The sequence below is a fragment of the Sinocyclocheilus grahami genome, unplaced genomic scaffold, assembly GCF_001515645.1.
Source record: "Sinocyclocheilus grahami isolate Dianchi unplaced genomic scaffold, SAMN03320097.WGS_v1.1 scaffold205.1, whole genome shotgun sequence".
In the NCBI taxonomy this organism is placed as follows: Eukaryota; Metazoa; Chordata; class Actinopteri; order Cypriniformes; family Cyprinidae; genus Sinocyclocheilus; species Sinocyclocheilus grahami.
The window spans coordinates 433150-460392 of record NW_015505384.1 but is presented as its reverse complement, the minus strand read 5'-3'; the positions used below and the strand labels follow the sequence as shown (position 1 = coordinate 460392).

The window sequence follows — 27243 nt, the reverse complement described above, 5'->3', positions numbered from 1 at the left end:
TGCTATATACCCAAAAATTTAACATTTTGGCAATTTTTTCTGACAGTGTAAGCCCTGCCCTTTTTAAGTCCAACATTTCATGCTAATTTACATGCTTATACTATTTCTATGGTGGGTAATATTAGCTGCACAGGTGTAAACAGCTAATCCACACATTCACGCTAGATGAGGCGCTGATGAGACACTGCGGCGAAACCTTCGAGTTCACTCATCACCTCTGCAGTCAGATGGCTGAGAGGGTTCGTTTACAGAGGCGTGGGGGAGACAGCGTGTCACTGGGGGTTAAAACATCAAGAAAGTCTGACAACAGTCAAAGAGCAAACGGAAGGAGGGAACATGAATGGTTGCCTGGCAACAGAATTAGGCAGTTTTCAGCTTTGGTTTCCAGTCAAAAAGAGACATGCTTTGCTTTCAGTGTCCATATAGAGATTGTCACCTTTCATTTAGCAAGCGAATGTGCATGAATGTGTGTGCACCAGGGCTGTATCCACCATAATCAAAGCAGGAGGACGTTTCCACCCCAGTTTTAGATTAGTAGGCAAACGGTATGTCTTTCACAATGACCGAAACCTAAAATGCTACCTTTGGGCTACCCAGTCTTGAAAATGTAGGTGTTTATAAGGTGGTCAAAATTGAAAATGTGTAGGTCATGGCTGTGATTTCAGCGTTGTGCATTGCAATCAGGCTGCACTATATACACTATAATGAATGTCTGATGTGAGAAACTGTTTGAGTGAAAGATTTGTTGTTTTCATGAGACAAGCCAGTTAGAAAGATGGAGGGGGGAAAGATTGAGAGTAATTACTCTGTAGAGAGATAAAAGAAGACTGAATAAGGAGGAAGGAGAAAGACAGCAGTGATTTTGGAAGGACGCAATAAAAGAAACAATGCTGGGCTATAAAAAAAAAGCAAGCCAGAGAGAGAGAACATGTTAGAAAGAGGAGATAGATAGATGAGAAAGAGCTTGCTACCAAGCGGTCAGTTTTACACCTCAGGTGGAGCCCTGTCTTCATGCCACTGTCAGACTGTGTGTGTTTGTGTGTGTGTGTACATTCACCCTGCACTGCAAGCGCTTTTCATTAGCTTCATTTTCACATAACAAAGCAGCAGTCGCAGTCTCCTCTTCACTATAGCTAGCAGAGCCCCTCTCTGCCAATAGCTGTCCAAAACCTAGCAAGCTGCATAATGATTGTTCCAAAATGTAGGCAGCAATATTATGCCTCACTTTGGGCAAATTATAAAACAGAATTACATGTATCCTTCCCTTAAAAAGCTATTTCAGAATGCATTGTGACAAACTCTGTGAGAAACAAAAATGGTGAATGAGTCAAGAAATAAATACCTATATTTCATTCAGTATTGCATAGTATTGATTAAAAAAAAGTTAAATAAAATCAAAAGTGTACTCTTTTAGGCTGCCTTATATTTTGTGTGCTTTTAATGCTTGTAAGAGTATCACGTTGTTAGCTTAGCAACATGCTAACCTCACTCTCTTAAAGTCTCTCGTGTGCTTCACGTGAGGAATTCTTTATATGGTGTGTGTCACACAAGTTTATGTAGAGCATTCTAAATCAGTCGCTTATGTGGTTACATTTCTATTAGGATGATGCCTTAGGGCCCATTCACACAGGACAGAATTGAACAGAAGGCACTTTTATAGCAGCATTAACTCCCATACACCTTTGCTAATGGGTAGCCTTCTTGACATCAACTACTTTTGGGAGTTTGTTGTTCTGGCATTTTGCTAATTATTATGTGTGCAGTTTTAATGAGCTGATATAATTTGAAAGACTACATGAAATATTTGTATTTTTTAAATGTTCATTTGTCACACTGTTGGACCATTTAAAATGAAACCATTAAAGGCAAAAAGTATAATACTTGGCTTCTTAAACATACTTTTCCATACACTTTTTATGTTTTAAACTAAAATACTGATATTAATTAAAAAACCTCATGGACATGCATCAACTACCCTAAAAACACTCCATATGCTTATGCGTAAGCAGTACTTATGTTCATTCGATTGGGCCATTGTTTTAAAACCGACGTTGATTTACAGTGCTGCATGGTGTAAACTATTTTATCTTGACATCTTAAAAATGACACGCTTGTGGTGTGAGACATGCTGTAACGGACAAAGATGTCTGCCAATTCCATATTTCCCATAGACCAACAATTAGTGCAGACAAAACGCAAGAACATGTCCTGTGTGCACAGCCCCTCAGAAGACAGCTGCCAATGTGGGCAGTACACAGCAAGGCAGCACACTAGCTCTCTTTCTCTCCCTCGTTATCTGTTTTTTTTTCTGTCAAGGCTGTACAGCAACTCCATACGTTCATTGCATTCATGAAAATCTTTCGAGCTGCCTAAACCCACTAAAGTTAATCCTAACCTGCCTTTCATGCGAAGACCGTCTTTATAGCGCTCTACGCTCCCACGACGGAAAGCCTCATCTGCTTTTATAGTGTGGGATGAAATGTGTTATGGCTCATATTCTCGTTCATACTCCTTTGAGAACAGTTAGAAGCCGTGAATAATCTCTTGAAATTGCTTCCATTGTGATTACAGCGCAGGAAGTGTAAAGCGTTCTGGTGGAGTCGAGTCTTCCTGCTTTGCTACCTGTATTTCAAATTAGCATATCATTTGGGTGAAATTAATTTATGTAGATTAGTCCTAGTTGATTGTTGGCTGTCTAATCAGATTGTGTGTTAGTGAATGTGAGCGTGTGTGTGCGTGTTAGCCCCAGTTCCTCATACGAAGCCGGTGGTTTACGTGCTATACGCCCCAGATTTGTCTCTCTGTGGTTTTTCAGCTCTTTGAAGCACGTTTCTCTCTCGCTTCCCTGCAATTCTACATTCATTATAGGGGCTTATGAACATGCCCTGCTATTACATCTTGCTTTCAATGTTCCTTTTAATGTTGTCAACAGGGTTCAAAATGAACACTTGCCCAGCTCTAACTGCAAGAAAGAAAAAAAACAGCTTTAATGAGTTACTCAAAAATAACAAAACATTACAATTTCATTGCTGGAAGATTTTCTTAATTCAGCCACATTTCGTACACAGTATGTCTAGTTATTTTGTCTATTTTTGTTGAATGGAAATCAGAATCAACCATCATGCATATCCGAGCACAGCAGTGGGGTTTTTGTTCCTGAATGAATCAGAGTGGTTTTTGAGTCACTTGAGTGAATGAGTGAATTGACTCACTCATAAAGGCAGTCATTCCTGAATGAATCTGTGTTTTTGAACAAATCAATTAAGTGAATGATTCATTGACTCACTCATAAAGACAGTCACTTGTTTCATTCTTGTTTCATTAAATCATTGTTAAATGAGTCAGTTGAGTCAAACATTCAATAACTTACTCGTAAAGATAGTTGCTTGTTTCTATCAGTATTTTAAACAAATTGATTAAGTGAAAGATACACTGACTTAGTCATAAAGACAGTCATCTGTTTAATTCCTGAATGAATGAGTGTTTCTAAATGAATCAGTTGAGTTAATAATTCAGTAACTTATTAATAAAGATATTTGCTTATTTTGTTCCTGAATGAATCAGTGTTGTTGAAGGAATTGGTTGAGTCAATAATTGAATGACTCACTCATCAGGACAGTCCCTTGTTTCATTCCTGAATGAATCTGTGTTATTGGATTAATCATTTGAGTCAATCATTCAATAACTCCTGTCCTGAACGAGTATTGTTGAATGAATTGGTTGAGTCAATTGCCTTCTTCTGCCATAACAGTGTAATATATCGAAAGAATCGCGAAAAAATCACTATCACTAATGTAGAGTGCATTAAAATATGTTATAATTTTAGAAAAGCCACTCAGCTAATTAAATTCAAGGCTTAAGTGTATGCTTTATATGTATCTCAGTTGCTATACATATGCTGCTACAAGTAAAATGGGACCCTTGTCATCAAAAACAACACCAATAAATACACAATACCCACTGACTGAAACAACAGCTATCATTCATCTTGCCCTCCCCCATCTACACAAGCTGTGATGCTTGTTGGCGTGTCTGAGTCAGAAAGCAGCTAGGCGGAAAGGGAATATTGATGGGGAAGGCTGGGCAGTGCTCGCACCTTGATGCAGATATTAAGCAGATCTGTAGGATCTGAGTAAGGGAAGGCACCCTGCTGTGAGTGACTCATTTGGACAGTCGTGGTAGACTAACTGTGAATCTTGAAAAGGAGATCAGCTGTTCAGAGATTTCAAAAGGGCCGTCTGTCCGCAAGTGCTGTTTCTGATCTGTTCCTCGCCGCCCTTCTGTTTCTCTCCTCGCCCCATGCCTCCTTTTCTCAACCTCCACCAGTTTCCTTTCTCCTACTGTGTTTCCTCTCGTCCTTCAGGAACCCCTCTCACACTCATCTCACACCCCTGAACAATCACTCTCCACCCTCTGTTTTCACACTCAGCCATTCCTCCTCTGATAATGCCTCTCTCTTTCTCTCATTCTGCAGGTAGAAGAATGGCCCTCTTGTTTATTCTGTCGCTACTCCTCTGGTCTTTTTCACTTGCCGTGGCCTCCCGTAATACAACCGAAGGTAATGGAGAGAGCTGAAGCCTGTGTGTTTTTTATATATATATAATGTTGCATATAGGAATGAATTCATAATAATATAGGAAACAAAAATACTTAATACTATTTTTGGTAACATATTAAAGGGATAGTTCACCCAAAAATGAAAATTACCCCATGATTTACTCACCCTCAAGCCATCCTAGGTGTATATGACATTCTTCTTTCAGACGAATACAATCAGAGTTATAATAAAAAATATAACGCTTCCAAGCTTTATAATGGCAGTGAATGGGGGTCAAGATTTTGAAGAAAAATAAAGTGCATCCATCAATCATAAAAAGTGCTTCACATGGCTCCGGGGGGTTAATAAAGGCCTTCTGAAGTGAATCAGTCCGTTTATGAAAGAAAAATATCCATATAAAACTTTATAAACTGTAATCTCTTCTAGTGGTTCAACGGATCACAAATCTCACGGTTCGGATCACATTACAGTTTTTGACCCACGGTTTGGATCATTTTTCAGATCTGCAAGAAAAGAAAACTATTTCAATTTAACTTGCTTTCCATTTATTACTTAAAGAGTTAGTTCACCCAAAAATGAAAATTCTGTCATTAATTACTCACCCTCATGTCGTATCAAACCCGTAAGACCTTCGTTCATCTTCGGAACACAAATTAAGATATTTTTTATGGAATCTGCATAGACAGCAATGCAACTGAAATCTTCCCAAGTCCAGAAATATAGCATAGAGAGCTGTACAATAATCCATGTGACATCAGTGGTTCATTCGCAATTATACGAAGCTACGAGAATACTTTTTGTGTGCAAAAGAAAAAAAAAAGACTTTATTCAACAATTTGTCTCCTCCGCATCATCCTGTAGAGCCATTTTGGAGAGTATCAGCTGGATGTAAACAGCGTATGCTGTTCTGTGTCAGCTGCGTCACACAGATACGCTGTTTCCGTTCAGATCAATTCACAACAACGTAGGAAACAGATCTGGCGGGACACAGCTGACACAGAACAGCATACGCTGTTTACATCCAGCTGATACTCTCCAAAATGGCTCTACAGGATGATGCGGAGGAGACAAATTGTTGAATAAAGTCGATTTTTTTTTTCTTTTGCACACAAAGTATTCTCGCAGCTTCGTATAATTGCGGTTGAACCACTGATGTCACATGGATTATTTTACAGATCTCCTTGCTACGTTTCTGGACTTGGGAACATTTCAGTTGCGTTGCTGTCTATGCAGGGTCAGACAGCTCTCAGATTCCATAAAAAATATCTTAAAGGTGCCATAGAATGGAAAACTGTATTTACCTTGGCATAGTTGAATAATAACAGTTCTGCACATGGAAATGACATACCGTGAGCCTCAAACACCATTGTTTCCTCCTTATGTAAATCTCGTGCATGCAAAAGACCACTGAAAAATAGGCGAATCAGAACATAACACTGACTGTGACGTTACAGCCAGGATCACTAATAGTTACGCCCCCAACATTTGCATATACCCGCTCATGTTCTATGCCAGCCGCCAGCCGAACCTGCACAGCCAAATCATCAGAAGTTCTGCAGATATTGTGAAGAAACAAGCGAAATATGATAATAGCGAAAATGGCAGCTCATGGAAATAAATGTAATGTCCCAGGCTGTGCAGGGGATGTGATGTGCAGGGATGGGTTGGTGTCTGTATTCAGAAAGGCACGGAAAACAAATAACTAATAAAATAACGCGAGCCACTAAAGGGACATGGTTAGCTGCTTGCTAGCGGTAGCCTGTTACATTACAATACATAAGATTTCAATTACCACATAAAGAGAGTAAGGAGAGATGACTGAGGATGATGGCAAATGATTTACAGATCCTGAGCACCACTGACAAGCATTTGATCTTGTAAAATGTGTGGTAAGTACTGCCGCTGTAGTTTACACAGAGCACGTGCGATCGCAAATCTCGAAAGTGAAAGTAAAAAGCGATCATGCATTCGAAAGCAGTTTCAATGCCCGCATTTTATATACAGTATAATTACCCAACGATATAACTGAGAGAGAAAGTATTTAAATATATATTTTCCCTGTGTTTCCTTCCTGCTGTGTGAGCTACTGAACTGTGAAACAGCCAATCAGCTCAACAATATTATTCATGACCCTTCCAAATAAGGTAAAAACAGACCATTTCATTCTAGGGACAAATCCTAGGGTAAATGGACATGTAAAACCATTTCTGGAGATTTTTTGCCCTTACATAAGCCACATACCTTCTATGTAGATATCAGAGAACAAATAAATGAAATATTGTATCAATGCATTCTATGGCACCTTTAATTTGTGTTCCGAAGATGAACGAAGGTCTTACGGGTTTGAAACGACTTGAGGGTGAGTAATTAATGACAGAATTTTTCCTTTTAAGACCTTATGCACGGATCCGATATAATGATACACATCACATCCGATTTCTTTCTCAGCTGTTTTCATTCACTTGAGACATAACTGACTGTGTTTACCTGAATGATTGTCGAGATGTGTATTTTGTCATAATTTTATGTGTATGTGTCTGTTCAGAGGTTTCAGAAGAGGATTCAGTTCGGTGTTCGCGCGCCGTCTGAAACGCGTGTGAACACTTCATGTGTGTGCGGCTGTGCGCGTAGAGAACAGCGCGCGAGTAACGAATCGAGTTCCCTTTCGACTTTTCTCTCAGGAATTGTTTAAAATTCGCTTGCTTGTGTAAATACGAACAACTAATAAACTTATACTCTATTATGGTTACATTTTGCAATTAATCCTTGGTCCGTATGGATCACGGATCAACTACGATCCGTTTAACCACTAATCTCTTCCAGCTCCGGTGAAAAGTGACAAACGTGGAAGCACAGAGGAGAGAGCAAAACAAAACACCGGTCACAAATTATAAGTTCAAAACAAGGATTTGTAAACACACTGGACACTGTTTTTCCTTTGCTGTACCCAAAACTGGGCTCTCACGATACTAGCATATTCTCCCTGAAGTTTACGCTACGCTTACATCCTACGTCATCCGCTGGACGCCACTCTCTTGTGAACGTGATTATGACAGTTAGCGGAAGCTAGAGATTACGGTTTATAACATTTTAAACATGAATATTTTTCTTTCACAAACACATCGCTTCACTTCAGAAGCCCTTTATTAACCCCCTGGAGCTGTGAGGAGTACTTTTTATGCGGATCAACTACGATCCGTTTAACCACTAATCTCTTCCAGCTCCGGTGAAAAGTGACAAACGTGGAAGCACAGAGGAGAGAGCAAAACAAAATACCGGTCACAAATTATACCGGTCACAAATTATAAGTTCAAAACAAGGATTTGTAAACACACTGGACACTGTTTTTGCTTTGCTGTACCCAAAACTGGGCTCTCACGATACTAGCATATTCTCCCTGAAGTTTACGCTACGCTTACATCCTACGTCATCCGCTGGACGCCACTCTCTTGTGAACGTGATTATGACAGTTAGCGGAAGCTAGAGATTACGGTTTATAACATTTTAAACATGAATATTTTTCTTTCACAAACACATCGCTTCACTTCAGAAGCCCTTTATTAACCCCCTGGAGCTGTGAGGAGTACTTTTTATGATGGATGGATGCACTTTATTTTGCTTCGAAATCTCGACCACCTCCAATTGTATTCGTCTGAAAGAAGAAAGTCATATACACTTAGGATGCCTTGAGGGTGAGTAAATCATGGGGTAATTTTCATTTTTGGGTGAACTAACCCTATATTCATTATTAAAAGGGCAGTCAGTAATATGATGTTTGCTTTCAGGGTTGCCAGGTCTAAAATTGCATCAAAAACATTCCAAATTCGCATTCCAGAGGGTCAAAACCTCGATCTAAATTGTTTTCCGTGGGGGCAGGGGATTTTGCTTCAAACAGCGGCTAAAAAAACATAGCAGTAGTATAAAAGTAGCCCAATTCCACAGCAAAACCTGGTTTGGGGAAGTTCCACTCAAAAAGACTAAAACAAATCATTTCAGATCACACAGTTCCGCTAAATAATCCTTATCCTCAGTTTGACTGAATGAGCTAAACATTTTCCTTCATATTCTATTTTTCAGACGTCAGGAGAATAATGTAACGCTTGGTATTTTAATGTGACATGATGATATAACAATAATGTCAATGGCAAGAGCTCTTCTCACTCCACTGCATTCTTTTCCTCCTGATGACTTTCTTTTTTCTTTTTGTATTCCACTGTAACAGTATGAAAAAAGATCACATATACTACACATTTGCTGTCTGCTCTCCCGAATTAATAAACTATATAAACCATGAATAATTAATTGAAATGCACTAAGAATCTCATGTTTTTCTCTCCAAATCATCATGTCTCTTTCCAGGGTTGTTTTCTAACTAATGCTTTCAAATATAATTGTTACTTAATATAGACATATACTACTCCAGTGAAATTGAACACGTCCGTAATATTGCTGTGGAAATGCAAACTTGGCAACAGTGTTTGCTTTGCACTGGCTGATTTGGTTGTCTTGTACTTATACTGACACCTAGTGCTGTGGATGCATCATGTAAAAGCATTTGTTTTTGGTTACCAGTGTCACTGTTAAAATTTGCAGTCAGCTATTATTTATACAGTTATTTATTTAGTTTGGTCATGGTTTAAAATGGCCTCCATAAAGTGACCCACTCCATGCAAAATAAAACCGCTTTTATTACACTACTGATATGACTTCATCTCATTATTTTAATATTGTTTATATATTGTTTATATGTTATAATATTTATTCATATTTTGAATTTGCTTCTTTAGAAAAAAGTTTCCATTTTAGTAATTTTGTTACGTGCTTTTGTCATTTTTATTTTTGAAATTATTATTATTATTCTTGTTTTAAAGATTTCTATCCACCTTTTTTCTAACCTAGCCTACTAGGTTTTAAATTATAGGAGGCACTTTGGGTTTGGGGAAGTTCCACTCAAAAAGACTAAAACAAATCATTTCAGATCACACAGTTCCGCTAAATAATCCTTATCCTCAGTTTGACTGAATGAGCTATACATTTTCCTTCATATTCTATTTTTCAGACGTCAGGAGAATAATGTAACGCTTGGTATTTTAATGTGACATGATGATATAACAATAATCAACAATCCCGAATTAATAAACTATATAAACCATGAATAATTAATTGAAATGCACTAAGAATCTCATGTTTTTCTCTCCAAATCATCATGTCTCTTTCCAGGGTTGTTTTCTAACTAATGCTTTCAAATATAATTGTTACTTAATATAGACATATACTACTCCAGTGAAATTGAACACGTCCGTAATATTGCTGTGGAAATAATCGAGCTTTTGGGGTTATTCATGTTGAAAGTAATTTGTTAATGTTTTCACACTTTCAAATTTTCTTTTAATGATCGGTAGTTGAAGGGTGAGTAGAATAATGTCACCTCATCATACCCAGTTTTTGAAAATTCTTATTATTCATAATTGTTCATAGAGCGAATGTTTCGCAGTTTAAGTTACGCCTATATTTTTAGGTTCTTTTTTTCCCCATTTTAGTATTTTTACTTCAACTAAGTTCGTATTTTCATTTTTTAATATTCATATTTAATTTTATGTTAACCTTATTTCAATTACTGAAAACTATTTTGAATAGTTTTAGTTTTAGATTCAAACTGAAAATTCATGAGAACTCTCTTTTTTTTTCATTCACATTAGCAAACTAAAAGTTTACATCTTGATACACAATAGATGCAACATTCAGTTTTAGTTTTTCCATCTGATATTAACGTTTAATTTCATTTCAGCTTTATTTTAATTAATGAAAATGATTTTGTTTTAGTTAGCAATGAAAGCTCTGTTCGGGATAAGAGAAAGTTCTTGATCCCCAACTTTAATTGTGTGTGGAAGCATTTGACATCAGTCGGCATCTAGAATTGAATTTTTTCTCACGTCTCCTCCATCCAGCTCTAATTGCATGCTTCCTATCTCAGATATTACAAGCTTAGCTAGTCTGCCTTGCCCAAGCTGAACGACTAATGAAACACAATATCAACACTATTGGATGTCTGACAGCTATAATAAGTACATAAATCCTCACGTATATAATCCTCCCATGCATAATTGTCCTGTTCTATGGCCTGTTGAACAGCAATAAAAGCCTGTGGAATATTCCATGTCACAGTGCATCTCCTGATCTGTCATTATAAAGTCAAGCACATACACACTGCAAAGTTTTAGGAGTGATAACCGAACAAAGCATTAGCTATAGCCAAGGCTATGTGTCTAGTGGTAGTAAACAAGAAACATGGAAGCCAACAGTTTAACCTAATTGGTGTTAACTATTTTTGACATTTGACATTAAGACTAACGATGGAGACAGATTAGTCTACAGAGGTGCCATGTTTTGTTTATGCACATAAATCACTAATTTCACAGGATTTCATGACACTTTGGTTGTTACTTCCTCATGTGTTTAGGAGTAAATTCAGTTGTATAATATTGTTGTCAATGGTTGTAACCAAACTCAATGTGTACAGTGTAATTACACAAATAAGTACTAAGTAATATTAAGTAACTACTTGCTATAGGTTTAGGGTTAGCTCCTTCTAATTATGCATAATTTACTGGCTTCACTACATATAGTAAGTACGGTAGCACTTCATTTTATAGTTCTGTTCCACGTGTACATACTATTGTCACATGTTTATGTTTCCATGCCCCCATTTGGTCTTCCTGTTCCTGCTCCCTGATTGTTTATCATTTGTCCCAGGTGTTTCCTATGTGGTTTCCATTGATCCCAGGTGTGTCTTGTCATCCCATCTTCCTGTTCAGTGTATTTAAAGAGTGTTCTGTTCCCTGTTGTTTTATCCGGTATTGTTTATGTCAATTGTCCTTGTGCTACGTGTGATTCCCCGCGATATAATTAAATTCCTTGCTTTTGTACTCCTGGTCTCCTCGTTCCTCACTCCGTGTTCCTGCACCGTAGCAACCCATGACAACTATGTACTTATTATAGCAATTACAATAACCGGGTAATACTTACCCTGAACCGACCCCTAAGCCAAACCTAAACCCATATAGTTACCTTATACTACCCAGTACTTTCTTGGGTAAGTACAGTGTAAGTATGCTGTAAGTACATGTACTGTAAAATAAGGTGTAACTATAAGGACATGTAACATGTAACATATTACAACATCGGATATACTGTATATATGGTATTAAACTGTGGATTGTAGGCATTTTGTCTCTGCTCTCTCTTTAGTTTCTCTCTCCGTTGCTAAAATAAAGTGTTATCAAATATTGGTGTTTGACAGTAATTGTTTTGAAATGTTATTTGATTCAAATGTGAGATGTTGCATTCGTACTTTAACCCTGTAAAACCTGATGTATGAAATAATAGTCAGATGATATTTTTAATGGAAGTTTATTGAAGTGTTAGACTTAACGCAGTTTTATTCAGAAGCCCAAATTGAGCAAAAAATGCAATTTGGTGCAGTTGCACATTTGTATGTACATATATTCATCTGAGGCATTTATATACTGTTATAGTTTTTATTAATGTTTTGAATTTAGCTTATTTTACATTTTTCCGTTTTAATTTTAATTTGAGTAATTTTGTTACAGTATGTGCTGTAGTCATTTTTATTTATTTTTACATTACTAGATTTATTATTTAAATTATTTCTATTTCAGTTCGAAGTTTTTGTTTGTTTAGTTTTTATTTATTTCCTGTTAGTAATTCAGTTCAAACTTAAACTTATTTTGGTTATTTGTAAAGGCAGTATTTCAACTTTTACATTTTTTTTTTTAATCTAATATTTCAGTTTTATTTTATTTCGGGTTTATTTCCATTAACAACATTCCCTTTGATTCACACCTCTAAAAAAAATCAAACCTAGAAAGTGCCGTTGTTGAAGATGACCATCCTGACCTGTTCCATATACAGAACGGGATGAAGCATTCAGTAGAGGAGTGACAGCCATATTTAGCAGTAACGTGGACGTGGTCTTCTTGAATACAGTCGCATAAAATGCCAGAATACATGTTGTGCAGTGTAGGCTTGGCATTTCAAACGACTCTAGAGTCTCTTCAAAGCTGCGAACAGCGAGCCAATGGCAGCATTTGATTTTGATAATGCTGCTCATGTTTTTGTCCCTAAAAATACCCTCATACACAAAATGACTGTAACACACACACATGCACGTGGGAACAGTCGTGCTGGTCTGCCTTGGCCCCGGGTTCTGGGATTGACGATGACTGTAATTAGCTGCTGACACTGTAGGTGAAGCAGGCTGTAATAACAGGTTACAGCTACTCCGCTCTTTCATTTTGACAGCAGAGCCGTGAGCCCAGGGGACACTCAGACATTTACACAGATTAGAGGCATGAATGACTCTCATATAATGGAAAATTAGCGCTCTTGAGTTTACTAGTACTATATATGGATACATCTGTAGTTTGTGATTACAATAGGCTCTGATAGTGAAGCTACTAGTCTGTGAAGGTAGCTCAATTAAAAATTTTTGTCTTATATATATCCATCCTATTTCATCATAGTGGCAGGAATGGGAAATTGTCCAAATAAACGGCTCAGGCGGTCACTGGAGCTTCTCTCATGGCTGTCACTATTGCTTCTGCTCACATGTTCAGAAAGGAGAGTCCTCCATCTAACGGACAAAATGAGCGTCGCAGTTTGTGATAAATGGTGGTAGCATTTTCTGTGAGTGTATTAGTATTATTTCAAAGACATCCTTCAGAGAGCATGATTATCTTTTGATTATTTACACATCTTTTCCATCAGGTTGTGCTATCATTCGGCCGCCAAGAGACGGAGGGATCAGATACAGGGGTCTGACTCAGGAACAGGTGTGAAGATTTACTTTATTAGTAATTTATTATATTAAATGTGTGTATCTGTATGGGTCTAGGGGGATAGATGGACAAGTGTAAACTACTGTTGAAAAATTTTAGGTCGGGATTTTATGTTTTTAAAAGTCTCTTATGTTCACCAAGGCTGCATTTGTTTGATTAAAAATACAGTAAAAACAGTCTTGAGATATTATTACAATGTAAAAGAACTGTTTTCTATTTTAACATGTTAAAGTGTAATTTATTCCTGTGATCAAAGCTGAATTTCCAGCATCATTACTCCAGTCTTCAGAGTCATATGATCCTTCAGAAATCATTCTGATATGCTGATTTACTGCTCAGTGTTGAAAACAGTTGTGCTGATTTATTATTTGTGTGGAAGCGGTGTTAATTTATTTCAGTATTATTTGATGAATTAAAGTTTAGCATTTATTTGAATAATATTAAACGTCTTTATTGTCCCTTTTGTCAATTTAATATTGAATTTAGTATTCAATTTAAAATAAAGTATTAATTTCTCTCTGTCTGAATGCAGATCCGCAGTGTTCAGGTGTTGCCGGTGGATTATGAAATCGAGTATATCTGCAGAGGGAACAGAATGATCGTTGGACCAAAGGTCAGGAAGTGTCTCCCTGACGGCACATGGACTGACCTGAACCAGCGGAGCAAATGCTGTATGTTCAACTCTTCCTTTTGTTATCTGCAGAGGTCTAAAATGTGTCTAGATAAAACAGACTTGAGTGAAAGTCCATAGTTTCCATAGTTATTACTTTTTTATTATTATTTTTTTTTTCCTGTGCAGTAACTTTATACAACAGCCCGTTTAATCAAGTCAAGTTCATCCATCTTCACAAATAAAAGTAATTAAAACATTGCTTTAGGTCAGTGATGTGATTCCATAAACGTTCAGCTGGGAGCTTCATATCTTGAAAGCGCACTAAAAAAAGAGGAAAGTCACGATGACCTGCAAATGTACTAAATGAGGTCTAAATGAACTAGTAAGGAGTGTAAAGTATCATTTTTGACTTGGAAATGTGAAATGTGAATTAGAGAAGAAGTGTTTGGTTCCATAGATCCAGTGTTATTTATAAGATCCAGTTAATTATTTATATATACCGCTATGCTATTTATTAATATATTGAATACACTTTTATTTTTATATTTACAGTTTTCATTTCAGTTTAGTTTAAGTTTTAATTTTTATTTATGCAATTTTAGTATTTCAACTTAAACTTATTTTAGCTGCCAAGGCAACAAAAAATTATTTTGTGCAAGTTTTCATTTAATATTTTTATTTAATTTTATTTCAGCCTTTTCTCATTTTTAGTTAACAATAACAACAATGAATAGTACTCAAGTAAAGTACAGATTCTCCATCATTATGTTTAAATATAGTAAATACGTTAAGTACTTGACACTTCAGCTTTTCTGTTCAGGCCGTCTCTGTCTGTCTTAGACTTTTGCTAGTAATTCACAAATGACTCACAATTCATATCACAACCCTACAGGGCATTCAGTGCAGCTGCACGTGTTCATCAGGTACAGAACTGCATATATATTCAAAACTGTGACTATCAGTAATAGCTGATTATGAGTTATTCTTGGCTGTCGGTTTAGTCTGCATCTACATTCACCCGTACTCAGCACATGGCCTAGTTTTCTACATTTAGGAGACTATAACAGTATTTAGTTAATTTAGTTAACTGCCGACTTTGGTAGATCAGCAGACATGACTTAAAATATCAACACATATGTCAGATTTTTTTGTAGAATCACAAGTGTATGTTTACCTACCGTATCTGTCTAATTAGTTATTCTTGGCTGTCGGTTTAGTCTGCATCTACATTCACCCGTACTCAGCACATGGCCTAGTTTTCTACATTTAGGAGACTATAACAGTATTTAGTTAATTTAGTTAACTGGCGACTTTGGTAGATCAGCAGACATGACTTAAAATATCAACACATACAGTGGGTACGGAAAGTATTCAGACCCCCTTAAATTTTTCACTCTTTGTTATATTGCAGCCATTTGCTAAAATCATTTGCTAATTGAAATGACCTAACACTAACTGTACCTCAGATTGAAGTGACTAATGGTTATGGTGATGTTTGAAATGGAATATTAGCATAATGCTTAGTGTAGCCGACTCCAGGGGGCCGCGAGGGAGGGGGCTCAGAGAAAAATAAAAAAATAATAATATTAAACCAGTAAATAAATAATTAGGTAAATCATAATAAAACATATTTCAAATAAATAAATAAATAAATATACAATGCATCTAAAAATATAATACTATAGTGATTAGAAAATATATACACAATAGAAATGAAATGTTCTCCAAATAATGTTTTACACGTATTTAAAATATACATTTTCACAGTCTGTATACATATATAGCTGGCTTTTAAATTTTAGGATGGGGGTCTCCCGCATGAAAATGGTCATTATTGGCTGTCTGTGGCATATAAGAGATTGAAAACCCCTGGATTAGTGCATAGTGTGCAGTATACACTGTTCAGTGGCTGCTATTGTGAGGAATCAATTGCAGCAGTACGCAGAATACAGTGTAAGCTTTTCAGACCGTAGTGTGCTACACTGCTGTCACATGACCTCATTAATTCAGCATCTATTTCAGATATAAACCAATAATCATATTAAATCCATCAAGAAGTGTTGCATTGTGGGATATAGTACTCCATGAAGTGTGCTCTGTTGTCTGATACACTTATTGGCAGATGGAGTGCAGTAGGCCATCCAGGTTAATCATTCATGCAATACTATATCCCACAATACAATGCTGCTTGACTTAACCTTCCATTTCCAGTGCACAAAATATTTTGTAGCATTATAATTGATTTTACTGTCTCTTTTGATTTAGTTCCTCCTAGCTGAATATCTCACTGACCCTACACTTTTGAACATTAGTGTATCCTGAAGATACGGAAGAACAAGCAAGAGTAGTATACTATTCTCAACAGAATATACTATTATAGTCTTTTGAGGACATCCCCAAAATGGAGGTTTTGTCAGATTTAGCTAACGTCTGGATAAGTTTTGCAGCAATTTTGTCCCCAAAAGTAAGCTAGGTCAAGTACACACACACACACACACCCACCCACACACACACACACACACACACATATACTTAAACAAAAACCATACCAAAACAGCGATCACTTCAAACCTTTAAACTGTCCTGTGCTGTTCTAAAACGGCATTGACACAAAAGCGCTGAGGCATTTGACATAAATATGAAGTATTACAGATGGCCGTTGAGCATATTGTGCATTATGTAATCAGTCTCTCAGGGTGATATGTTCTGTTCTTGCCATTTTTTCATTGCTGAGAAGACAAAAAAATTATGGTAAGGCTGTATGCTTTTTTTAAAGGTAAAGTACCCTGTAAGGGAAACTTCCATTCCAGACTGCTCACATGAAACATAGATCCTAAATGAATATAAACCACCACCTTTTAGCATTAAGTCAACACAACAGTTTTAAAGCATCAATGAGGTGTTGAAGGATCAGTTTGCGAATAGCATATATTTGTGTAACGTGACTCTTCGCTGTGGTGTGTGTGTGCTCTTCAGTGATGCCGTGTGCGAGGGTGTGGACATCTCTGGAGAACGGCCGTGTGACGGTTCACCCTCCAGGCCCAGCGGTGGAGGGCACGATACTGCACTACAGCTGTCTGGAGGGTTTCATCTTGGTGGGCAGAAACAGCACTCATTGCACTAAGCTGGGCAAATGGGACTCACCCAAACCTGTCTGCCACTGTGAGTACTAGTGTGTTTGCATACTTTCAAACTCACATCAGTTTTATATTTTATTCATTACTTATAATTCGGTTATTCTCTTTCTTCTGTGTTATGCTTCTAATGTAGATGACAGACATTATACAGGTAAGAATGTTTTGTGTTCTTGTGTATACCAGTAGTGTAATTTTACTGAGGAAACATTGTTACTTTGCAATAAACTGAAACGTTATAAAAGGACTAATAATCCAGAAGTCTCCAAACCGAAGAATCCCACAACTTGGCTACAACTTCCATTTCCATTTTACACCAAATTCCCTAGAGGTGAATATTTTTGTCGACAGGTGGGACGTGTCCCCACAACGTTTTGCCAAAGTTGATTCTGTCTCCACCACTTTTTGGAAACTATTGAAAAAATAGGCATGCGGAAGGCTTATAACACATAGCAAAAGCATCTCCAATCTGTCATTCTTCATCATTTAATTCATTGGTGTAACACAAAATACATTTGTGACAGTCAGACAGGCCTGATCTGTAAACCTTGTCACGTACATATCAAGATTTATAAACAATATCCGACGTAATTATGTGCAACACTACTCACTCTGGACCATACACACTCTTTATTTGTAGGATCGAGATGAAGAAAAAAAAAGCTTTATATTTACACATTTAGATTGAATATACTACTCTAATGAATGAATGAATTAAGCACACAAATGACATGAAATAACTATCCAGATGTTTAGAAATTCTATACATTTAAGGCATAAATAGAAATAAAGATGCACTGCTTTTAGAAAAGACAAACTATGTGTGTTAATAACAGCAAATATTGCTTGGCTGTGAAAATTCTGCCTTAAAGTCCCCATGAAATAAAAATTTAAGTTTTTTGGGTGTTAGTATCAATATGTTAGTCTTAAGGTTATCTATAAGGCAGTGTGCTCCAAAACAGTGACAAAATTCTCATTTAGAAGATATAAGCATTCAAAGCTTGCAGTTCGTCACTTCCACCAAAACGGCTAAATTATTTTTTTTGACGTCACATCGTACTTCAGCGTCTCATCAAACTTTCTGTCCAATCAAATGCTCTCTAGAAGCTGAAGCCCCACCCCCTGCACTATAAAATAGATGCTGAAGCTACGGCTGAAATCGGTCACTTGTCCACAGTATTAGTATTTTCTGTACAGTGAATGGCACGTAGTGCACTATATAGGGGACAGGGAACGATTCAGACAGTGTAAATATGCTTTACATTGGGGCTAAAGAAGTCTGGTTTGGCGCTGTGTCACGCTAACCACCGCACCGCACACACACTCCGCTCCGGTCCAGAGACATGATAGCACAGAGCGGATCACATGCGCGAGTCGGTGCAGACCACAAAATGTATCGGAGCTATTTGAATTCTACACAGAATGCTATATTTTATAGCAATATGGATGAGATTGTGGCTGGCATACCCTGTCAAATGCGGCTTTACGGAGCTCAACGGCTCTGAACGGCTCTAGCACAAGCTGTGATATAAACGAATGCTATTGGCTATTTTAAAAAGGGGCGGGGCTGCTTGATATGTCCCGCCCTGTCTTCCTGTTTCAGTTAAACTGACGTCAACACATAGAGTAAAACTGTGTGTTTCTAAGCATTTCAGGGGACCTTTAACTTCTGTTCTATTTCAGAAATCTAAATTTCAGAGTCTAAGTTCAAAGAGAAAAAAAAAGTATCTGAATAATGATCATTGATGCAAACTTGATTCAGAGGATGGCTTAGCAACATACATACACTGCCGGACCCGTTCCACACCTACAGTACCACTGCTGCACATGCGCTGTTGCCGTTGTGCGGGTACTGTATATTACGTCCCAGTCACGAACAACAACCATAAAATGTGCACAAATGAGTGAGAACTGACACTGATGCCTGATGTTCTGTACAAATTAATTTATATGTACATATTTCCTGCTTTTAGCTACTTTTTCAGCGCATTCAGTAAAGGGAATCAGCGCACAATGTATGTGGTTGCCATGACAACTTCAGGCCCACCATCTCTGCCATGACCTAGTCCCCTCCACTTTTTAAGACAAAGATACACCAGTGCTTTTTAGCAACTAAGAACCCTTGAGTGTGCTTCGAATCTGTACTCACAGATAATATTAATGAAATACAAGGCCACTTAGGTGTACTTAAAAAGAGAGTATGCTTTCATGACACATTTTTTAAGACACATAAGTGCTCTTTAATCATTTCAAATTAAAATTTTCACTTTAAAGTACATTATTATTATTATGTAAATTACATTGTTTTAATAATCTTTTTGTTGTGCTTTAAAGAAATGCACTTATTTTGATTTGTTGACTAACATACTAAAACACATGTAGAGTACTTGATAATAATTTCAAATGTAGTGAATTATTCAATGTTACATTTAAAATTAGTATATTTTAAATGCACTAAATTGCAATTTCATCAGTACATTAATTACAAATACTGTATATTTGAATAGATGACATAAGTTTTAATATAAATTATATAAATGTACATTTACTACATCGGCAGTATCTTTTAACCAATTTAATTACATTTTATTTTAACAATTTTTTTGCTGTCTTTGAAATATGGTATGTTAATTTCAATTAAATAAAAATATATTATAATTTAAATTTATAAGAAATGCAATTAGCTGAATTTTAGAGTGCTTTTTGGCCCACTTAATTATACTCAATAAAAGGTACAAAAGCTGTCACTGGGGTGGTACCTTTTTTCTGAAAGTGTAATTAAGTGAGCCAAAAAGCACTGTAAAATTCAGCTAATTGCATTTCATATACATTTAAATTATTATATTTTTTTATTTAAATGCACTTAACATTCAGTTAATTATTGAAAAAGCTTTGCATTCAGTTCTATTCAGTACTATGTCTTCCTTTGCATAGAAAGTAAGCATTGTACAAATTAATTATTTTTTTTATAATAATATTAATTATTTTGGGCTGGAAATTCCTCTGGTTTTGAATCTTAAACGAGCACCAATTGTTTTATGAAACCATTTATTTTTCCAAGGAATTTATGGTGTTCATCCCTACCTGGCAGTGGCATTGTTGAGTGTAAAGAACTGTGAAGTTCCCCATGAAATGAAAGAGTAAGATGAAAATCTTCTCTTCTGTCAAAAGGGGGCAGCATTTCGTTCAGCAGTCAGTGAGTTTCTTTACTAACCTGAAGGGAGCAGCATTAGACAAGATAATTTTGGTAATGCAATACTAAAATCATGTCAGAAGATGGCAGTATTGAGTGCACAGAGACATCCTGTAAATGAGACTGTCTGTCATACAGCACTCGCCGATGAGAGCCCCTGTATGCTATGCATATGCATATGCATATGCTATACATGAAAAATTAATTTAATAACACCATAGGAAGCAGGATTGTATCGTCAAGAGGTGCATAATCCAACATGTCACCGCTTGAGATTACATGACGTATAGATTCCCCCACGGGACTGCATGACCTTGACTTCCACAGGGCCGGATCAAGGTGAATGAATTGTAGATACTTGTTCTGGATGTTTTGGCATGTGCGCGTGCATGACACTTTGTGCAGATCAGCCCGTGGTGTTTGCTAAATTGATTAATGGAGGTGTCACTGTCCCAATATGGCAGTGATGTCTGCACACTGAGAGAGAGGGTGATGGAGGGCAGGCCGATAGGAAATGAGAGAGGAGAGGAGGATGAAAATGAAGGAGGGGAAATGAGATGGAGAGAGAGAGGGAGTGAGAGGAGGGGAAAAGGGAAAAAAACAATGAGAGGGGACACAAAAGTAGGGGGTTGTGGGAAAAGAGAGATAGGATGATAGAGAAAAAGCAATTTAGGGGGAGGGATGGGAAGAGTAGATGATTTATGCGCTACATCTACTTAGTAAATGGTGTTTTTTCACAGTTTTTACCTGGCTGGAAACGCACTCCCAGGTCATCACATGCTTTCTGCCACTACCTGCCTCTGCCAGCAGCCATGATAACCTGGACAGCAGTGACTATACTGATCTATACGTACCTTTAAAGGCACAATATGTAAAAAAAAAATTATTAAAATATCCTAAAACCACTAGAACGGTTTTATATATTTTGCTGACTTCGAAACATTTGGGATAATGTAAGTATTATCCCAAATGTTTAGAAGAATGTTTAAATCCAGAGAAATAAGCAATTTTAACTAGTGACATGGACCGTGTCTATAGTGTCATTGTGTCGCCTGCCAATGACGTCATAACCCCTCGATTTCCGGTTTGGTTTTGTAGAAAACATGGAAACACCAAAGATGCTTTAATATGCTGTGCGTTTTATTAGACCGGTGACGACCGCACAGAGTAGCATTATAACAGAACTTTCAAATGTATCTAGTATGATAAAACAGCGCTGCTTTCTTCCGCTGCTTTCCGGAAGGAGCAGAAACGGTCGACTGTGGCATAATAAAAGCTCCGCTGCTTTCGAGCCGTGTCTCACGCTCGTTCAGCAGCCTCGTTTTGCTTTGACAGCTTTCCGCCTCACTCTGCTTCATACTACAACGTTAATAAATCTTTAATACATTAGCTCATCCATGAAGATGACAACTCCCATGATTCCACACTCAGTCACGGCGTCATCAAGCTACGCCTTTGTTTCTTTGTTTGTTTTGAATACGCGCCCTCTAGTGGCAAAAAATTACATATTGTGCCTTTAAGTGTTACAGATCACATTTGTACTGTCTAATTCATAATGTGTATCATTACTTTAAGGCTACTTTGGCCACAGACGGAAATCATTCATTTGCAAAAAATTAGCTAATCCATCTAAGAAGTCACATGACACAAAATGCTAATGATGCTGATGAGAATTGCTCAGTTAGCAACAAGGCAAAACACTGTAGATATGCCTAGTAACTGGCTATAACATCCTAGTAACTGGCTAGAACCAGCTTGAACACCCTAGCAGCACTGTACTATATAATTAAAGGGGTCATATGATGTTGCTAAAAAGAACATTATTTGCGCTATGAGACGAGATAACTTGACTAACCAGCAGACTGATCTCATTCACAGCATCTATATGTTGTTTTGGGCGTTCTGAAATGCCTGAGCAAAGTCTGTCTCAAAGTATTTCTGTATAATTACTGTCTTACACGACTGCGTTCCCAAACAGCAGGCATCCACCTCTAAAAGCAATGACCGCATTTATTGTGTTACGTCTGCTCTCTCTGAAGCGCAAGTAAGTTATTACATATGAAAATTATTATATTCAGTGGCTTCTCCTAGTTTTCTCTGAGATAGTTAGCGCCAGTTTATCAGGAAGTGACGATTTTGTCCTCTTTGACTCGTTGGATGGAAACGGTGCTTTATTCGCAAATGTTTTATGCGATATTCCAGTTTTGCGCATAAGAAAATTAGCATCTTTGGATGGAAACATAGCTAATCATAGCCAGTGTTGGGGAAAGTTACTTTTAAAAGTAATGCATTACAATATTGCGTTACTCCCTAAAAAAGTAACGTATTACGTTACTTCGTTACTTTTTATGGAAAGTAATGCGTTATATTACTTTTGCGTTACTTTCGCGTTACTTTTTAAATATGAGCAGGGCTTGATTGTTTTTAATATAAGAAGTTCTATTTATAGCAAATCTAAAAGCCCTTTCACACCAAAAAGTGTAATGAATAAACCTCAGGCTGAAGCAAAAGTAAATTCACGTCTGTACAGTAACGCAGGAGAAGAAACACTCTTCAGCAATAAAAAAAACAATGAAGCACAATTGTTAGTTTCTCGAAAGTCCTTTGTGCTTATTAGTACGGTTGAACTGGATCAGCAAAGGTCAGCAGCAAAGACATCAGTTAATAAAATGGGATTAGATACATTTGTGTTATTTAACATTTAATTATTGCAGGTTTGCGTCATATTCTGAGTTTGCATTTCACTGTTTTAATTCATTTTGATGAATACTAAATCTGTTTTTTGTGAGTGGGATGAATTAATGCACATTCACATTTAGTCTAGAACTACAGTAACATCATGTTCACACAGCGCACACAACGCCTCTGTACTCCCGATTTCTCCCAATATGGGGACAGGAGAACAGGAGAGCAATAAATGGGAAAACAAAGTAACTGGCATTACTTTTTTGAAAAAGTAACTCAGATATTTTCTTGTAAATTTGTAAATTAATGCGTTACTTTACTAGTTACTTGAAAAAAGTAATCTGATTACGTAACTCGCATTACTTGTAAGTTACCCCCAACACTGATCATAGCCACTCCTAGCAATACAGATAGCCTAAGATACACCTAGAAAACAGCCAGAAGGCCATAGCAACCACACATAACACACTAGCAACACCTATTTGTAAAAAAGAAACCATTTAAAAACTCAAAACAATCCCTTAAACAAGACAGATCACCACTGATACTCATAGAAACCACTCAGATTAAGCTATAACCCTAGCAATACGTCAGAACAGCCTAGTACCATCTAAAGCAACCTAGCAACACCTAACAACCAGAAGATCAGAACACCCTACCAACCAACTAAAACACCCTAGTAACACCTAAATGTATAAAGATATACCTAGAACAGACACTCATAGCAAAAACATATTACACTAGATACATCTGGCAACCAGCCACAACACCCTAGCAACACCTAAATGTAAAAATAAATGCCTAGCAATCAGCCAGAACACAGTCAGGCATATAAAACCTCCAGACTTTACTTTGATATCACATAGATATAGATACAAATGTGAAAATAATTGTGGTTGCTAGGGGATGAATTAATGCACATTCACATTTAGTCTAGAACTACAGTAACATCATGTTCACACAGCGCACACAACTCCTCTGCGCTTCCGATTTCTCCCAATATGGGGACAGGAGAGCTGTCAGTCAATAAATGGGAAAACAAAGTAACTGGCATTACTTTTTTGAAAAAGTAACTCAGATATTTTCTTGTAAATTAAAAAAGTTATGCGTTACTTTACTAGTTACTTGAAAAAAGTAATCTGATTACGTAACTCGCATTACTTGTAAGTTACCCCCAACACTGATCATAGCCACTCCTAGCAATACAGATAGCCTAAGATACACCTAGAAAACAGCCAGAAGGCCATAGCAACCACACATAACACACTAGCAACACCTATTTGTAAAAAAGAAACCATTTAAAAACTCAAAACAATCCCTTAAACAAGACAGATCACCACTGATACTCATAGAAACCACTCAGATTAAGCTATAACCCTAGCAATACGTCAGAACAGCCTAGTACCATCTAAAGCAACCTAGCAACACCTAACAACCAGAAGATCAGAACACCCTACCAACCAACTAAAACACCCTAGTAACACCTAAATGTATAAAGATATACCTAGAACAGACACTCATAGCAAAAACATATTACACTAGATACATCTGGCAACCAGCCACAACACCCTAGCAACACCTAAATGTAAAAATAAATGCCTAGCAATCAGCCAGAACACAGTCAGGCATATAAAACCTCCAGACTTTACTTTGATATCACATAGATATAGATACAAATGTGAAAATAATTGTGGTTGCTAGGGGTTCTGTGTGGTTGTTAGGGTGTGGCTCAGCGGTTGCTAGAGGGTTGTGGGTGGTTGCTAATTGGTTGCTTGCTAGCCCAGGTTCAATAAGTCCATCTCCTCTATAATATTCAAGTATGTAGTTAAGGCTTAGGTCCCTCTTTCAATGTAAATCTTTTTCATCTTCATCGTCCTCAAAGAAAAAATCGAAGTCTTCTTCTTTTGAAAAGTAATAGCCTCTCCCCAAGTAGTCGCTAAATTTGAGGTATCATTTAGCATCATTTAGTAGTGGGATGAGTTAAACATTGAAGCCTAATACTTAGGTTAGGGGTTTGTTCAAATCACTAACCCTAAGTATGAGTAATAATTATAGAGATGCTTGCCTTAACAAGCATGACTAACAAGCCAATTATAGATCTAAACAATGACAATGTACTGCATCAGACTAGAGGAAGTATTGAAAGCTCTGGAATTGAATGCACTGTCTGGTCATTTAAAAGGAACAGGCATTGTCTGTGGATATCGTTAGACTTTAGTAGGTGAGACAGGATAATGTGATGTAATGATTGATGAAATAGGTGGCTAGGAATGAGTGTAATGAAGGCTTGGTGTTTGTTATGGCTTTTAGTCATTAGACAAGCACACTGCTGCCCTCCAAAGAGAGGACTTTAGGAGATGCTACTGTTCAATATTGATGTTGAGAATGAAGCTCTGTGATTGGTCCACTTACAACACTCAGCATGCCGCATTAGAGGATTTTAATTAAGAGAGGATGCACACAGTGCTGGTGCGATCTTGCTCTCTCTCCCTTTCTCTTTCTCCACCTATCGATGGAGCTCACAGCATGTAAAAGATCATCACATGAAAGCATTTCAGTGTCCGTGTGAATGAAAACACTGTGCTTGTCAGAGTATGTTTTAATTCATCCTGTGTATGTGCTTCTATGTCTGTTTTGTGCTGCGTTTCTCTCTGTGTGTGATCATTTCACGGCTAGCCAAGAAAAAGGTGTCCCTTTGGATCGATTTCCCCAATGGCATTTACATGACATTCGCAGTGCCCACTCAAACCTGGAACCGGTTTCTGCATCCGTGGACCTAATCTCATTCTCAACAGAAGTCTATGAAATCCGTGTGCAGTCGGGCAGGAGAATGAGACCGTAGAGAATAAACAAGGGTTAGCTTGAGCTCTCCTCATTTTCTGAGTCGCATTTTATTTAAAAGTGTCGATAAATTATTCAGAAGCAATCACAGAATGTTACAACCTGGAATTGCAGAAACGGCTTGCACCTACAGCGTGTCAGAAAACCACCTGTTTGCTATTTTCTTGTCCATGTTACACAGTCCCTGCACCTGTCACCTCACACATCACCAAAATACAACACTACCACAGCTACTGACTTGTCACATACGTTAAGACACCTGCTATGCTGACTTCCAGAAAATTACACATCTGTAACACCTACCGGGTGACGTTCAACATGATGCAACACTCATCAAAGCTGCTTCCCCTGACAGCACACTCAGTATCTCAAATACCATATTGGATTTTTAACCCTGGGTTTTCATGTTCCGTGTTGCACACTGTTCAAGCCCTTGGTTAGTAATTAAAGCTGAAATGGGTAATTTTTTGGATGTTAAAATGCTTCATTCTGTCTCAGATTAATATATCTTTATTAATACATTAGTATACCATATACATTTATGTTACAAAATATTATAAAATAAAAAATATTATAAAGAATCCTGAAAAAATTATCATGGTTTCCAAAAAATATATTATGCAACACATGTTTCATCATTGATAATGATAATAAATGCTTTTTGAGCAGCAAATTCACATATTAAAATACATATCAGCATTCATTTGACACTGAAGACTGGAGTAATGATGGTGAAAATTCAGCTTTGCTTCATAGGAATAAATTACATTTTAAAATATATTACAAAAAAAACAGATATCTTAAAATGTAATAATATTTCACAATATTACTGCTTTACTGAATGCTTGAGCAAATGCAGTCTTGGTAAGCATAAAAAAAACTTATTTTAAAGACGTTTTTTTAAAAAGTCATACCGACCCCAAATATTTGAACATCCACAATGAAAATCAGGAAATTAGAATTTAATTTAAACCAGTTAATTAACAACAGCAAAAAATTAATTAACAACAGATATCTTAAAATGTAATAATATTTCACAATATTACTGCTTTACTGAATGCTTGAGCAAATGCAGTCTTGGTAAGCATAAAAAAAAACTTATTTTAAAGACGTTTTTTTAAAAAGTCATACCGACCCCAAATATTTGAACATCCACAATGAAAATCAGGAAATTAGAATTTAATTTAAACCAGTTAATTAACAACAGCAAAAAATTAATTAACAAAAAAAAGGATGTTTAAGATTCTGCACTAAGACATTCTTTAATTAATATTTAATTAGTTACATTTTCACTCAAACTGTTATGCTGAATTTGTAAAAAAAAAAAAAAAAAAGCAGAAAAAAAGCATTTTTCACTTTGA

General features: G+C 36.9%; 1 protein-coding gene across 1 annotated transcript in view; it reads left to right on the top strand.

The window, feature by feature from the left end:
• The window catches only part of LOC107595614 (gamma-aminobutyric acid type B receptor subunit 1-like), a 116894-nt gene that overhangs the window by 23876 nt on the left and 65775 nt on the right, over positions 1-27243 (top strand). The window contains exons 2-6 of the mRNA XM_016286079.1: positions 4475-4558; positions 13346-13410; positions 13949-14087; positions 17006-17191; positions 17300-17317. Of these exons, the coding sequence (XP_016141565.1) occupies positions 4483-4558; positions 13346-13410; positions 13949-14087; positions 17006-17191; positions 17300-17317 (484 nt within the window). The 5' untranslated portion in view covers positions 4475-4482. The remainder of the gene's footprint in view (positions 1-4474; positions 4559-13345; positions 13411-13948; positions 14088-17005; positions 17192-17299; positions 17318-27243) is intronic.